This window comes from Lepisma saccharinum, chromosome 23, assembly GCF_977018435.1.
Source record: "Lepisma saccharinum chromosome 23, izLepSacc3.1, whole genome shotgun sequence".
NCBI lineage: Eukaryota > Metazoa > Arthropoda > Insecta > Zygentoma > Lepismatidae > Lepisma > Lepisma saccharinum.
In genome coordinates this window covers 46,885,405-46,902,902 of record NC_139251.1, presented here as the reverse complement: position 1 = coordinate 46,902,902, position 17,498 = coordinate 46,885,405, and the positions used below count along the sequence as shown (strand labels likewise).

The 17,498-nt window shown below is 36.6% G+C and overlaps 2 protein-coding genes across 5 annotated transcripts in view; one reads left to right on the top strand and one right to left on the bottom strand.

The window, feature by feature from the left end:
- Window positions 1-5,184, top strand: part of sbm (L-type amino acid transporter sobremesa) — a 199,233-nt gene extending 194,049 nt beyond the window's left edge. For all 4 annotated transcript variants that reach the window (XM_083110004.1, XM_083110007.1, XM_083110005.1 and 1 more), the window contains exon 13: window positions 585-5,184. In XM_083110004.1, coding sequence (XP_082966130.1) covers window positions 585-673 — 89 coding nt within the window. In that variant the 3' untranslated portion in view covers window positions 674-5,184. The remainder of the gene's footprint in view (window positions 1-584) is intronic.
- Window positions 5,185-12,979: 7,795 nt separating this feature from the next.
- Window positions 12,980-17,297, bottom strand: fand (Pre-mRNA-splicing factor SYF1 fand). The gene is made up of 2 exons (XM_083110017.1): window positions 14,543-17,297; window positions 12,980-13,118 (listed from the first exon to the last, which is right to left on the bottom strand). The coding sequence occupies exon 1, from the start codon at window positions 17,129-17,131 to the stop codon at window positions 14,543-14,545; it is 2,589 nt and encodes an 862-aa protein (XP_082966143.1). The 5' UTR covers window positions 17,132-17,297; the 3' UTR covers window positions 12,980-13,118.
- Between the last annotated feature and the right edge of the window lie 201 nt (window positions 17,298-17,498).

Below are 17,498 nucleotides of genomic sequence, written 5' to 3'. Positions count from 1 at the left end.
CCGGGCAGTATAGGGATGGTAGAGCACCTACCAACCCCATCGAACTAACAAATCAGCCACAGGTTGAGGTACATGCATCCGAGCACTGTCCTGCAAATGATGGGAGAATTCAGCAGAAAGTGTCGCCTCTTGTTTTGCAATGCAGGTCGCAGGTTATGTTCCAAAAATGAACAGTAATACTGCACATGGTTAATGACTATACTCTATTCCTCTCATCATTGCGCATGTGCCTAGTGTTGGTAGGAAGAGTCCACTTACTGGGAGGTAAGTTAGGTATCAAACTAACATGTGGGATAAGCAAGAAGCACCGGTTATGTTTCATGGCATATATACAGCAGTGTTGCCACTATTAAATCCCATGTATTTATTCAAATTAAGGAATTAATACTATTTATAAAACTTGTTTTTAGAATTTTTATTCTTGCAATGTTAGTATAAAATGAAATTTGGTAAATGATGATAAATTTACCACACACAGCTATCTTCAAACTAATCATGAAATAGCATAAAAATAATTTGATTTATCATGAAATAGCATCGTTCAGATGACTAGATTAACATTTTGACTTACCATTTGTTTTCAGATGGGATAACAGTGTTTTTCCAACTCCTGTTGGAAGTAGCACCAACTCACACCATGCCTATTTTTGACGATGAGAAGATTTCATTTTAAGAGCAAGTACTTGTTGCTAACAATAGGAAAATAGTTGCAAAAGGTTGTAACAAAGGTAATATCTTAATGTGGGTGTTTTCTGGTAAATACGAATCTACAGATAACATGCCTTAGCCTTGTTTGTTATCAACGTATAACTGTTTGACAAATATCTTGAATATAGTGTGCTCACTGTGCCCTCGTAACCAAACATGGTGCAATTGTTAACCTATATGCAGTTTGTTATGGTATGTTCACTCCAGGAAGTGCAAAATGTGATATCATTTAAAACATCTCTATTCAATACACAAAATACAAAACATATTTACTGAAGAAATTTTGGTAAAAATACAGGGTGGCCATATTGAATCTACTAATATCAGGTGGCAACCATGTCAGAATGCAGGTACACGTGCACAGAAGTCTCACATGCTCAGGCAGCTGCAAGTCTGGCAATCAGTCTGCCATGGAACGTTTGCCGGTTCACACAAATTGTGGCAGTGGAGGCATTCATTCGAACAGGTTCCATTCAGGAGAGACAGCAGGCACAGCACAGAAGCATCAGGCTCCAGAGAATATGCCTCCTCTGACCTGGAAACTTTTGTTTTGCATGCTGCCATTTCCTTTGTAATGTCTGACCCATTGTATCATGTTGTGACGCTCTGGCTTGGTCATTGGACCGTCATCACAGTGCCTGCTCAGTCTCCCGATTGGAACCTGTCCGGATGAACGCATTCACTGCCACCATCAGCGTTGCCAACCCCTCAGCTACGAAAAGTGCTGTTCGAACTGTGAAATTCTGCTAGAATGCCACCCAATTGTGCTAGGGCAGTATTATTATTATTATTATTATTATTAACAATATATTTTATTACTATTTTCAAATGTTATATTTTATCCCACACGCTCAAAAATACTAGGTGTGTCGGTGCTAGGAAAGGACAAATTTTCGATTTTATGGCAGGAAGATGCGGAAGAGACGAAAGACGTTGGTGGGGGACGGGATTCCTGGGCCGGTTTACTCTCTTTTGTTGGAAACATGTCCACTCCTGAAATAGAGATGTGCAGTTACTTTTATTTTTACTTCTTCAGAGCACTTTCCTTTGCGTTCAATATCTACCGACGGTTGCAGATTATGCTAGATTTGGCTGTTATGCCAAACACAGGGTGCTAGGTGCCAAAGACGGTTAAATTATGCTAGGTTTAGCACCATTATGCTAGGGTTGGCATTGCTGGCCACGATTCTTGTCTGAACAAGCGAATATTCCATGGCAGACAGGTTGCCAGACTTCCACCGGCCTAAGCATGAGAGACTTTTGCGCATGCACACCTGCATTCCGGCTATTATTGGTAGATACAATATGCTCCACCCTGTATAATGAACTTATTCCCTAAACAAACTTATAGTTTGTAATAAATAGTAACATTATTTTTGCTCTAAAATGTTGGATTTGAGAGAAGGAAACACAAGGCTGTGTTTGTTACACTATTTACTTTTACCTTTAACTTGAAATGGAATCTCATTTTTTCTAATTGTTTGATTATTTTTTTTCTAAGATAAATGATTTGCTTTTATGTAAGCTTTGAAAGTAGACTGTAGGAAATATATATTGAGTAAAAGGAGAAAAAGACAGTGTCTTTATAACTGAACTGCCTGAAAATAAAAACATAAATGTACAAAATTTTAAAAATTAAGTTAAATATCCTAAAACTGAGCAGCACAAATGACAGTATCTCTGTATTACTTTCATGTTAATGTAGTAATGACTATGCCATCATATAAATGCTACAACTCTCTAGGTTTTCTGAAATTTCACGTGTCAAGTATGCACATCAAAATGTGCATATATTTTATATCATCCAATTAATTGAAATTACATTTTACGAGCATTTGTGAATTTTGTAAAGGATTCAAGACTAATGCTGCCGACTATCCATATCAAATTTTGAATGGTGCCAATTTCATACTTTCCTTCACATGAAAGAGTGCAGTAAATCTCTATTTCTTTTAAATTTTGCAAAACAGCTTGGGTAGATGGTTCCTCCATGTCTTGTAGCATTCCATTTTTCATCTGTAGGTAAGAGTGGAGCTTTGGGGAGAAATATATTTTGACTTAGCCATTCCAAGAACTTACTTTTACTTGAACATCTGTAAAATCTGTAAAGTATTTGAGCTTTAACCATTCATTGGTGCTACTCAAAGAATACATGCGACAGTAGTTTTATTATTTTTTTTGTTCCCTCAAATAATTTTCCAGGTTTTGTGCAATTTTCATAACACCAGAGTTAATTTGGTACGACATCTGACTACCATGAAGGAGACATGGGTTTGATTCCCACACCTACGGTGCGAAGGCAGCTGGAGCATGGTGCTCCATCCCTCCATGTGGGGCCCATCCTCCGAACCTTCATGGTGCAACATAGTGAATGGGATAGTTTTACCTTTTCTTATATAACATTAAGAGCACAATGGTAGCAGATTCATATTAAATTTTATTTTAAACGTGAAAAATGAATCTTTGATCATGCCACATCATGTTCACTTTAAACAAGTTGCACCAATTATGCTTAAAGTTCTAATCATGTTCAATACATTGTGGTTTCATGTATTTGCAGAACTGTTAGGTATATATTTTATCATTCCCAATGTAAAATGACAAACAAACAAAAAAAAATAGTGTCTGCAAGTACATTGTGGGATCAATCAAACAATATTAGTGTCCAGAGCAAATAACTTCATAAATGGCAATAATTGATCGATTGCTGCTACAGCATCAAATTCATTCATTAATAGCTCACATGTGTAAGGTGTTTCCACTCAGGACCAAAGAATCAGCATTTATTTCATACGTAATTCATTTAGTTGTAAAAGCAAGGATGATTTTCAGCCTCATAACAAAATGGTGTTCAGATCAAAAGAATCACTAAATGAACAGCCATGAAATTAGGCGGGTGGCAGAAGTTGGCACTGTTGCCACGCCGGAGCACAACCCCGTGTGTTGAAGAGAATGAAACATCTCTTTGTAGAGTTGGTCTTTTGATCGAAAGGTTAGGTATGACACACAAGTGTCCCGGAGAGAGGTTGGTCTGATGCTCGAGCTAGGCAAAGAAGCCCGGTTGATGTTGCCACACAGTACGTGGGAACAGCAACTTTTGTCCCGCTCTGGTTTTTCTTTTACCATATGTGGCACCAGCGCAATTCTGCCCAGTTGCGTATTTTCATGGCCGTGTGTTGAATATTATTGATGTTAAGGAGGGCTTCTACAAATGTGCACTCTAGAATTTCAGTTTTCCATTGAAACAAACAATGCTGTCGTGGAAATAATTTTTAGAAAAGAAACAATGCACCATTGCTAACAAAGATAATTGTAGTTCATTGTTATTTTCATTCAATTTGCTTCTGATTGTATACATATTGAGATGAAGATGTACACTCAATGGCAAAATAATAGTCCATGACCATTTTCATTCGATCTGTTGTGGTGATAATGAGTTGAAATAATAACATCAATAAGTTGAGGACAACATCTGCTTTAATTATCAGAATTCCATTCCTTAAAACAGCGCAGCAGGTAGAACAAAGGAAGATGAAAATAGCGATGCTATGATCTTTGCTGTTGGCTGTACTTATTCAGATGTAGAGTCTGCCTTCCACAGAGTTTTCTTTCAATTACTAAATATTGCATTCTGTAAACAATTGAATGAATATAACAATGGACTCATTACCTTCTACTGTCTTTCTGGGCAATGTATAGTCTGTGAATTAATTGTTTAAGTTAGATCACATATGAGGGGTTTACAAGGAAAATGCACATTTTAATAACTTAGTCCTATGTTTAGCTATTGGAGCACAAACATATTGGTGCCTCTATGAACAAGAGTTTGAAACTTAGTAGATACTTACTTCTGGCACTGAAATGTTGATACTTCACACTTCTAAGTTATACATGTAACTCCATTTCCACGAAAAGTGTGGAACCCCTCATGCGTTGCAATCTTACTTTTCAAATCAATTTCAGTACAAAAAAAATGAGTGGAAAATTAGAAGCACATGCTCTACAAAATATCATTCATCTTTTATATTATGTTTTGCCATGTATGCAAGTATTTGCCTAGCAATGTCTGTAAAATGGCCTAAAATATTAAACTGCTAAGTCATAGGATATAATTTATGTAATGATAAATCACAATTAAAAGAAATGGAAACTAAAAGCAATCTTTGGGTCCAGATGTCATTTTTGCTGCTGAAAAAAAGCAATATTTGAATTAGGAATAAAATAAAAAAGTTTAACCTAAAAATGTTTTTGTTACATATGAACCTTTCTTTTCTATTTATATTACAATGAATGTATATTTTTTTATACAAATGAGTTGTACCTGGTAATTAAACAGGATATGCAACATGTTTGTAAAATTTTTAAACAATGTAACTTCCAGTTCCTGTAATGCTTTTAATATTGTATACGGTTATGAAAATTACAGTATTTTATGGAATCTGATGTAAGTTACTCTGAGAAATAAAGAAACAGGCGTTCATAGCATTTTCATTTCATTTCTTGCTTCTTGGTCCACAATAACTATATGTATAGAGTGAGCTAGGAGCTAGGCTAGCTAGGCTATTTCCGAAGGCCAAATTAAAATGCAGGAGACTTCCAAATGTGACTGATTCTTCACTCTCTCATAACGATCGTGAAAGAAAGCGATAGTGAATGGTCGTCTTTAAACTATTGCCAGGTTTCCTCCTGAAGATTCTTTCCCAACCAGCACCTGCTCAGCCTAATGGTACTGAGGAGGCAGAGCTACCACCGTATGATGTATTTGTGGCTTCTAGCCCAAGCGCTGGACAGATAAGTCATTAGATAGGACCTCACAGCGATGCCAATTGTATTACAAAACTTGCTGACCAGCATGGATTTTTTCCTAGACAAGGGAAATTTTGAAATTAAACTATGGATGACATATCGTGATATTGAAAAAATATCGTCTAGGCAATATCAACTAGACAATATAACGTCACGATATTTTGGTGATATACATATATATAGTGTTGGTGATATATCATCATGATATTTGGGAATATATATCGATATTACCAATTTCACGATATAGAAAAAATATATCGTCTGTGATGATATATCACGATATCGTCCATCTCTAGAAACTGCAATTACATGAATGGGAAAAGGGTGGCATGCGACTGAAATTGTGCTCTGGGCCAAGAGCAACACTGTCCCATTGAACACTTGCAGAAGCGAGGCCATTGACCTCTTCAATCACCCATGCTTTACAATGGTGACGAGGCTTTAAACTGGGGGAGACTGGCAGGATGACAAAGACCAATCCGCGAGTGGAAATCACTTGAAGGGTGTTTTAGAAAATTTGTTCCTTACTGCGCAGAATTTGAATTATTAAGAGGCTGCAGGCCTTGCGTTTAGTGTAACGAGTGAGTGAATTATGTATATTTTTTAATATGTGCTTGTGTTATGAGTGAATGACAATGAGCGACATAATTAACGAACTAATGACGAAACCATATTCTTGGCTTTGGTATAAAGTCAAGTCTCAAATCGTGAAGATATGCAGGCCTCTGCCATCCCAAAGAAGAGAAGAAAGAATTTGATTTAGTTTTGTTATTTAGTCTCTCTCTTCTGGCACTTTTAGCTAATCATGGCGATGAGGATGAGTGACAATATGATAAAATTTATAAAGGGGCATTCACAAAGAATACTCATGCCCAGACCGGGATTTGAACCCGGAACCCCTAGTGTCTTACCACGCTGTCTTGTAGGTCTGCAAGAGAAGAATGAAGTTCCTGTTCAAATTGAATATTGAAGGTAAGAAGTTTATATATTTTATAAATAACCATGAAATACTTTAAATGCTTTGCTTACTGTTTCTAAATTAATGATATTGTCACATTTTTTATAATTATTTGTAAGGTATGAATTTTTAATCACAATGTCACATCACTTCAAAATCCCAAAAATTGAATGATAAAGAGCCTCCCACCACCCAGCATTATGATATGAAGAGAGAGCCAAAGTTTTGAACCCAGCATACAACATTGGAGTGGGAGTAGTGTATCAAAGAATTTGGTATCCCAGCATATAACTGGTTTTAAAGAAGCGAAGAGGCTGCAATTGGTCACAAAGGTATGGGATAGCTGGTGGTATTAGTTCCAAAAGGTGTCAGTAAATTACAGGTTAGGTAGAACATGGATATTTCCTGCATATATACAGCTCAGTATAAACAATGGTACCCCAGATTGAGAAGTACGCAGGGTGTCTGAATAGAAATGCCCCAATGGCAACTGTCTGTAACTCCACATGTATTTGAAGTGTCTAAATGAATTATACATCAATAAATATACATAGTCGTAAAGTTTCTGAGAGCAAAGTAGTAATTAGTATATTTCTACATGCTCAGTCGTACGGGGGATGTCCAGCCAATATTCAGTTTCCTGCCAGGTGGCCTGTAGCATGTGTGGTGACTGTCCCAATGGCAACTGTAATGCTTTTACGAAGCTGTTTCCTGGTGTCACTTTGGTTAAATACACTATGTCCCATAGTATTGGTTGCTAACTTGAGATTTACAGAAATTATTACTTCGAATTCTTTCACCACCTGGAACACAAAAAAATGTCACCTTCCTTTCTTCTAACTATTTCAAATTTTCAGTTATGCTACCATCGACCGTCTCGTATGTTCATTATAAAAATTTCAAATTAGGACATTCCAATTCGGACACCCTGTACAACTGAAGAACAATATGCCGTTCTGCAAATTTATTCAGAGAAATTATTCCTGTTATGAAAGTATTTGGCACATATAGTGCCATGTGATTAGTTCAATAAATTTGAGAATTATCGAGACATGGTCCTGTCAGAAACACTTCACAAATGTCATCAGTATTGTCAATGGTTCCTCATGTAGTTCCTTGAGACTTTCATAAAACTGTTTTTACAAAAGGGTTGTCATAAGATCCAAGAAATTCAGGTCTAAATGCATTATCCCAGAGTCGAGAGTACTGGATACCCAGTACAATAGCCTCCCCTATTTCCCCTCATAACCATACTATCTTCTCCTTTATTATTAGCAATGGGACAGATTAATCTGGTATTTGCCAACATAGGTATACACCTATGATGAATATGTTTTAGTAATATTACCGATGTGATATATTTATAAATAGTCTGTAATTTAGTGCAATATTCTGCCTTTATATATATATATATATATATATATATATATATAAAACAATGTACTTCATATGCCATGGTCTTGTAAAAGTCTAAATACAGTTCCTTCTCAAAGGGAGAAAAACAACTATTAGTTCATATATAATCGTAATTTGTCTGGTAATGGGTCGTCAAATATGGATCGTGAAGTGCAAGATGCAATGAAATTGAAAGTTAAATGAACATAGACTAAACTACATTATAACATTGAAATGATGACTATCTTACCAATACAGTGATATATGAAAATGAATAGACTATTATGGGCTGAAACTACCAGTGTGGATTTTTACACACACATTTCCATGATTGTCACTTGAAATGATATTTGATTCTATTCAATCGAGCGTATCATTCGAAAGTGGTCCCATGGGCCCTCTTAAAAATTGAAATGGAAATCTAAATGCAGAAGGGCACAAATACATTTTGTACAGTTTACGGTAGAACAATTTAATTATAACTATTGCCTATATCACCATGACAATGCTCCCTGTCATAAAGTAGGGCCTGTGTGGGCAAGAACATTACAGAAATGAAATAGCCAACCCATAGCCCTGACTTAAATCCCACTTGACACCTTGGCGATGAATTAGAACACAAAGTTCACTCCAGACCCCAAAGACCCACATCACAACCTGCTCTGGCTCCAGCAGTTCAGGAAGAATGTGCTGCCATTTCTCCAGAGACTTTCCAACACCTGATTGAAGGTCTCCCTCGCAGAGTTTAGGGCTGTCATCGTAACAAGATTGGATCAAGGGTGGAAAAAAATAATTTTTGATGATTTTTTTTAAAAAAACACTTAAAATTGCTTGAATGGATTTTGTTTTTTTCTATAGAAAAGGCTTTTTCTGGTAAACGCCCCTGTAAAATATTTGAATAGTTTGTTTAAAGCAAATAAGAACTTACATGTAAATATACATTTTTCTGTTTTTCATACTGCATATAGTATGAACATACTATGGAAATGTTTATTGGGTGTGTTAATGAAACCAAAACTATTTCAGTAACTTTTCTTCCAGTGAAAATAAAACATTCTGGATGTACTATATAATTGTAACTTAAAAATATATATGTATATCATTCTACACAAAAGGTTTGTTATTTTTGTCTAAAAAAGTTATTGAATTTTAAATTAAGAGAAATTTAAATGTGTTTGCAGTTTACATATTACATTTCCTGTCGTATAAGCTTCTCTCCATCAGTATATATATTTTGTATCCTTTCTTTTCCTTCTTAGAGCCTAGTCAACACCATTAAATGATTACCAGATTACTGTACTTTCACCAAAAGTTATTTTTTTAAAAAAATAAATCACCTGATTTTAATCAATTCACCTTGAATGTGGCATAAAGTACGACTAATGACAGTTTCAAGTAGGTGTTTGGTATAGGTCTATTTATGAGAAGTTGCTACATTGGACACTATGAAACTGAGGGCTTTATTCACACAGAAAAGTAGTACATTATCACTTTCGTTAATGCGACCCAATAATTCAGTTGAAAACAAATACAATGTACGCTATGCTAAGTCCAGTTTGTATGTGTACTTTTTGAAAAACTAAGCTAAAGTAAGTCATTCTAATATGTTTATTTTCTTACCATACAAGCTATCTTAATCATTACAAAATATCCTCATTAAAAATACAAATTTCTGATGTGGTGCCATGATCCGTAATTGAAGTTTGTCTAAATTATGTTCACTGTTTTCCTTCGTCGTTCCTTCATGGCTGACTGTGGAGGAGAAAAAACATGCGTTACTATTGAGTAAAAGAAACCATAAGCAATGATAACATGTATACAGAGAATTAAAATGTATATGCTCAAAACGTACATAATATTTCATGATTACATACAGTCCTTTCTAATTGCATTGTGATAAAAATCCAATCAGCAGTTACATAGATCACTGCATGCACAGGTGATGCTCCATTTCACAGTGGTTTGCATTCCATCTGTAGATTCAATTCTGATTATTCTTTCCGAGTATGAAGATGGAAAAATATGTATTTCTTTGCCACTGGTGGCCAATCTATTTCAGTTCCTGCCTTAGTTATAAGGCCTGTTTCTCAATCCTCACGTTGCAATTGGTTCTGAGACCTTCAATCAATTATACATGGCTGCAAGAGGTTCATTAGATCCAGTGGTTGACAACTAATTTAAGCTAAACGTTATATTTGTATCATGCCGCAGACGTGAATCGAACCTAGGACCCGGGCATCATAAACAAATAAGCTAATCACATTATAAAAAGGGTCCCCCTGAAGCATTGAAAAAGAGCTTCTTAACAGCGGAGTTGGAAAAAGTCCGCTGACATTGCATTAGAAAATGAAATCAGGGATCAGCGTTTTTCCTCAGAATTGCCGTTGCCAAAGGACACGATCGAAGCAACCGTCGTAACGGCCAATAATTCGAATTTCTCTTAAATAGGTCACGTGAGAAAATCTCAGTCTTAGTTGTTTCCCATCGAAGTCAGTAGTTGTGGAAGAACTTAGTCTTAGTTGCTTTCAGTTAACGCCAATTCAGTTATCGCGAGAGAGCTCCTTAGTCATTATTAATTAAGAAGCAGGAACGAACGATTGGAAAGTTGAAGAATATTATTTAGAACATCGGTATACGCGAGTCTAGGAGCCCAGAGAAGCGCCCGTCTTTATTACAGGGTACGACCACATCGAAGCAAGGACGAGAACTTCCAACAAGCTTCAAGTAATGAACATTCCTTATGTCCTTTCTCACCCCACCTGTTCAGTCAATGGTAGTGTTTTTAAATATATGTCCGTGTGTTCTTATTTCACGGGGCTAGTCCCCTTGCAGTTTGAGTGTTGACATTGCTCTTCAGAACTACCCCCTTTCTCTTACAACGTTCCTCTCGCTTAGCAAGCCAGTGGCAAAAGGCGGTCATAGCCTATCAACGATCCCCAAATACTTAGACTTTATAAAAATTCAATATGCTGACCAAGGCAGTAATTTAATTTTATTATAAAACATAAACTAAACATAACGTTTCAACCTTATAGCAAGGTCTTCTTCAGACTCTGCACCAAGTACAAATGTAACAAGATACAAAAACAGGACGATTTATATACACAAACATTACTCCCCTGTATATAAATTTTCCTGTTTTTGTATCTTGTCACATTTGTACTTGGTGCACAGTCTGAAGAAGACCTTGCTATAAGGTTGAACTTTACATTTATGTTTTATAATAAAATTAAATTACTGCCTTGGTCAGCATATTGAATTTTTATATTATGGAAACAAGGCTTAATGGTGTTATAATTAGACTTTATACGTATTTGTCACCAAGCCTGGACAAAAACTTTACTCTTTGTGATCACACAGTATATTATTTATTAATATTCAATTTCAAGGGTGCATATTAATTAATATATTGGGTAAGGTAAAATGTAAAGTGAGTTCCCCATGCATATTATGTGAAGGCACATATTCTCGGCCTCTGCCATTTTGGAGGTGATATAATCTGCACCATGCTCCAGATGCCTCCCCCACCCTGGTTTGCTCCCAGGTTGATTTGAGGCTGGGGTAGCCCTGAAGTGCTTTATGCGGGGACAAGGCTGGAAAAAATTCAACCTTAGATCACCAACTTGGAACTTGAACCTGGGTTTCCCATGTGCCCGTCAGACACCGTACAGACTAGAACACTGCAATTCTTAATTAATATATAAGCATTAAAAAATTAAAAAGCAATTTATGAGTAAATTGTTGGATTCTGGACGACGACCCTCCATTCCAGGCTGAATCACTGCACTGGGTGGCCATAAGTGGTAGCCAGCTTTAGCATCTGTTAAGTCAAATTATACATGATACACTTGATTGATTGTTTTATTTTACTTTGCATTTTGAGGCCAGATTACAAACATTTCTTGCTGAACGTAAATTTTAGATACAGTTCGAGAAAGAATAGTACCATTTCATTTTTTCTTTTTCATGTTCAAGTTCAAGTTCAACCTTTTCATCTTCAGAGCTACAATTTTAGAAAATACCATAGTCCTAACATAAATGTTACAGACCCCTCCACATTTCAACAGACTTAGACTACCTGTTGTATTGGTATACTTTTTATACTTAACATATTGGACAATGAAAAAAAAAGTGCTCCCTGTGCTTTGCACCATAGTATGAAGGCATATAGGGGGTGAGCAGTTAGGGCCCCACACTTTCTTGATCATGGCCGAAGGTAGGGGTGATGTGAACAGCACCATGCCTCTGGCTGCCCCCCCGAGTCCTCCAGGTACCCACTCTATACAATGCTAGGTGGAAAAAATCCCAGTTTCCCCCTGCCGGGGATAGAAACCAGAGTTTCTCACATGATAGACATTGTTGGACAATGTACAGTAATACTAAAAAATAAGGAAGTTTGTTTTTTAAAAAATCATGGATTTTCCCCATCATTTAATCACTGATTAAATCATTTTCATTGTCCTGCCAACAATGTTATATTTCTGTCTTTTTTATGTCACCCTTATTCAAGAATAAATGTGGTTATTCGCAGAGGATTTATATGTGCACCAAAAGCTAAATTAGAAAGTGAAATATGCGCAAACATATTCTACAGTGAGGTCTGTGTTCAAAATGTCATATTTTTATGGAAATTTCCAACTGCAAGTTGGAATTTGGCTAAGAATTATCAAATGGATTGGGAATTATTTGACATTCACTCATAACATCTTAATTGCACTAACAAGCAATAAATACATCCGGGACATCAACTAAGGAGAAAGTTACCAGTGAATATTACTTACCACCATGATTCTTTTCTTCAGTTTCGGATTTAGTTTCAACTTCAACTTCACCAAATGGGAATACTTCAGTTCATCCTCCATCTCCTCCTCCTGTTTCTTCAATGCTTCTTGTTGCTTCATTTCCTTGAGCTCCTTGTAATTGACATACTTCTTTTTCGGTGGCATGGCACCCAACTTGATGGCAAATTCAGCCTCGGCTTCCTCCCTTTTGGTACGGTCAAGTCCCGAGAAGGCAAACTTCATCACTTCATATCGATTTTGTTTCATGTCAATTTCCGAAACACGAGTTTTCTCATTTCTCTTGGCACCACTTGTCTTTTCTTGCACCACTGGTTTAACTGTTTTTTTCTTTGATTCATACACTACAGTCTGGTACTCTACAGGTTTTTTCCTCAATAAAGATGATTTTGTACGGACCTGAGCAAGTTCATCCACAGCGTCCATCCTTATATTATACTATTTACAGTCAACTGAAAAAAAAAATACAAGGAAGAAGTAAATATATATTCACACCATATCACTTACTGACAATTGAGTGTACTTTATTAAATTTCTACCACGACCACCAATTTGTAATAATTAATGAAGGCTCAAATGATTTGATCCTAGCTTACCCGTGACACACTTACCTGGGGGGGGCTCACAGGCCTACACAATTTTGTGCCATTAAAATTGAAGAAGCCATTTTGTTATTGAATCACTGCTTACTTTGATGACTAAACATATATGTACAGTTATTTATTAATTATAACAATTAACCAAAATTTCCAACCCATTGATTATAATAATAATAATACATTTATTTCTGTAAACCTGCAATACATAGGTATGGAAAACGTCAAGGATTACATGTGTATTATTGAGAGTTTTTCTACAAATAGTTTAAGATACATGATTGTTAAGAAGATGATATATCCTCAAAAAGTTACATAAAAATTATCATACACAAAAGGAGATATAACTTAACAGAATTTCATCCATGAGGGCATATATGTTACAACTAGTACAACATTTCTAAAATGAGTAAATATGGTGTAATTACATATGATAAAATTAGAGGCACCATCAGTTAATTTCTAGACCTGGATTTTCTAAAAATTGTCTCGAAAAACAAGCATTCAAATGCACCTAGTGCATTTTGCCTCCTATTTACATTACATTTATGTCCTCATGGACAAAAATATTGCAGATATATTGGGAACACCTTAGGGAACAATGAGATTTATTTTCAATTCTTCATAAAAAATTTCACAGTTGATTACACAATCAGAAGCATGACCCAAAATATAAATTTCTCACTTGCTGGTATAAGAAACATCACTTGTTGAATCTTTTGTTTATTGATAGTAACTGGTACATCAAAATGAAAAGGTATACACATGAGAAATTTCCATGGTAGTAAGATGCATCACATGAATTTATCTTGAATTTCTTTTGTACCTGCTACTTAAAATGCATCAATTTTGTGATCTGCATAACATATATGACATACAAATTGTATTATACATTACATACAGGGTGGTCCGAATGTCCTGTTACCCCCACGCTGTCATCACAGTGACACTAATTAAATCTGTTCTCTGCCTTCAGACTGCTGACACAAGTGACTATAGTGTGGATTAATGGTGAGAAGCATGTGTATGGACACAACGTGAATGTTCCCAGACCAGTAAAACAACACGGGTAGTGCAATATGACTTCACTTCAAGATTTAACAAAGACGTCCAACACGAACAGACAATCTCACACAGAACATGCAGACAAATTATTTGTGTCAAGAAAAAGATGGAAGTCATACTTACTTTCTGGATCAGTAATTTTGTAGAATTGTTCTGCAAAAGGGGGAGGGGGGACAAAACTTTAGGACCACCCTGTATATATCAATATTACTTACTTATTCATCATCCACTTTCTTCAAACCACCAAAAACTTCTGTAGGAATAGGTTGCTTTTCCACCGGAATGTCTTCTTCGTCATCATCCTCCTCCTCTCCACTGTCGTCATCATCATCATCTATGTCTATCTCATCTGGGTTAATAACTCTGGTCTTATCCTTATGATCCTTGTCCTGATCTTGAGTCTCTCCTCGTACGAACAAGATATTTCCCCCTTTGGTCTGTACTGGACCTCTCTCCTCACGAACCATTTCCGCAGCTTTAGCTTCGAGCATTCGCATCCCATCCTTTGCACCCGGGGCAAGATCGGCAACAGTTCCGAGGACACTACTGGCAGCAGATAACATTTGCGCAGACATCATGTTCACCTGTGTATTGTATGTTGCCTGAACGCTTCTCTTGATTCGTAACATTTCCCTCATTGTATCCTCGTTACCATGTCTCACTTCGAATTCCTTCCACGTCTGCCAGAATTCTGGTGTTACCCTCGGGTCACACATTTGGCTGCAATGTGCATATATCGCCCTTGCTCTGTCAATTTCTCCAAGTTTCGTTTCCATTTCTGAAAAACGAAGGCACATTTCTCGAGCATTTTCATCTGGTAATATTTCAATGGCCTTTTCGTATATCTGCCTTGTTTTGGGAACTCCGTAAATCTCAGCTGCTTTCTTGATGTAAATATTAAACAACTCAAACTGCTCCTCAGGCAGCACTGCCCTCGTTGCTCTTTCATACACTGCCATTGCATGTCGTGCTAATCCATGTTCTTCCTCCAATTTTGCATAAAGAAGATACAACGGTTTAGCAAACTTTTCTGGACAGTTCTCTAGACACTGTTCAAACAAATCCCTAGCACGCTCTAACTTTGTTCCCCCATAACGATCCAAGAATTTTGTCAAATACGTATTCCATATGTCAAACACATTAGGCCACTTGAACAATGCTATACCCTTCTCATACGCTCTGAATGCTTCTTCAAAGTACTTATGCTCTTCTAAGAAAAGTCCATCATTTATTATAATTTGAGGTGTAGCTATCTTCAGGTCTATAATTCTATCATAGACAGCCTTGCAAGATTTAAAAGTGCCAAAACTTTCTTCTAAATCCGCATACATTGACCATACTTTGAGTGATTTATACAACCTCATTTGCACTGTTTCAGTTTCATCATGGTAATCAACTTTCCTTGAAGGAACAGTAGTTGCTCGTTGCATCAGCTTCAAGGCTTCATCATAATTTTCATACAGTATTTCCATTTCAGCCCACTCGCACCAAACTGAAGCCAAGTCATCAACTTTTGTGTAAGGTACATGTGTTGCTTTCTCAAATATAATTCTTGCATCTTCAATTTGACCATTTTGTTCATAGAATTTGGCAAATGCAACCCACAATGAATGCAGTTTGCCAACCGCTAACTTAGGATCTACTGTGTGAACAGCTTCAGTATAGGTATTGATAATTTCAGCAGGTTTCCCCTCAAACAATTTCACTCTTTTATGCCACTCATGTACATTATGTGGATTCTGTCTTAGAAGTACGGAATTCAGCAAAAGAAGTCTCCGTTCCATAAGATTTTCAAATCTTGCCAGTCTAAGCTCCAACTCTATGTCGTCTTCTTCTGTTGGATTAGCTTTATTTGCCACTTCCTCCATTTTTCTGCTCAGTGATAACTCTTCAAATTGTGCATATGCATCAAACACTTGCGTGAAATCTCTCACTGTTGTAACAGTCTGAATTGCTTCTTCATATATGTCTCTGGCTCTTTCAAAAAGTCCACTACGAACATAATAATCTGCTAGGGAATTCCACAAGTGGCCCAGCTGGTCAGTGTATCTTCTTAATCCTCCTCGAATTATAGCATCAACATTAAGGGACCTAACTTTATCAGGATTCTTGGAAATAAGTTCACATAACTCATTCCACAGCTGATGGTTTGATTTCCCATGCTTAGACACAAACTCATCCTTATTGACAATATATGCTAATTTAACTGCTGCCTCGTCCAGTCTTTCGACTGAAATTAAATATTCTATATAATCCTCTGTGTCTTCCGGGCATAACTTCAAGTATCGCCTGAAAACTCTCACAGCAGTTTCGTGAATGTTGTGGACTTTCACAAACTGCAAATACAGGGGCCACACACGATGATGCTGGGTAATGGGGAGAGCTCGTAAGGCTCTATCAAACACCTGCCTTGTCCTTGTAATTTTTCGTTGATCCATTAAAAACTGACAATAATCCAACCAAATTCGTGGCATTTTATGCATAAATACTAGAGATCTTTCAAATGCATTATTAACATCTTCGTAGGCAGGATCAGTTATGCAACGCCCTTTAATTTGTTTCCGCCTTAACTTCAAATAGTTATACCACAATTTGTAACTTCCTGGCAATTCTTTCAGTGCTCTCTCATACACTATGTTTATAACATTCTTAGCTGCAGACTTCTTGTGTTCTATATACCTTAGCCAATGTTTCACAGAAAACGGATTTCTGAGAATGTCTTCTTCATAAGGCAGATCCTCCTCACTAAAAATTATTTGTACTGACCCGGGGTTCACTTCAAATAAAGACGTAGACATTTTCATGACTATATTGGTAATATTACCAAGTAAAATCAGTCACCAAGTGTTATGCTATCTCAAACGACCACCTCACGGCACACGAATTCACTCCTACGATCACGTCAACAAGTTGTCTAGTTAGAACTTAGTATGAATTAGCAAAGGTTCATTTACACGATGAATTCGCACGACCTACCTTCATGAATAACATAAAATTTGTCCTACGGTCCCACGTTTACATATCAAACACAGTTCTACCGGTAGAACACAACACAAGTCTGTTCACAGCCTCGTACGCCATCTTTAATTAATGTATCTGGCAATCTTGATAATTCCTCAATACAAGAGAATCTGATTTCTTGCCAAGTGAATTTGAGGTATCTGTGCAATT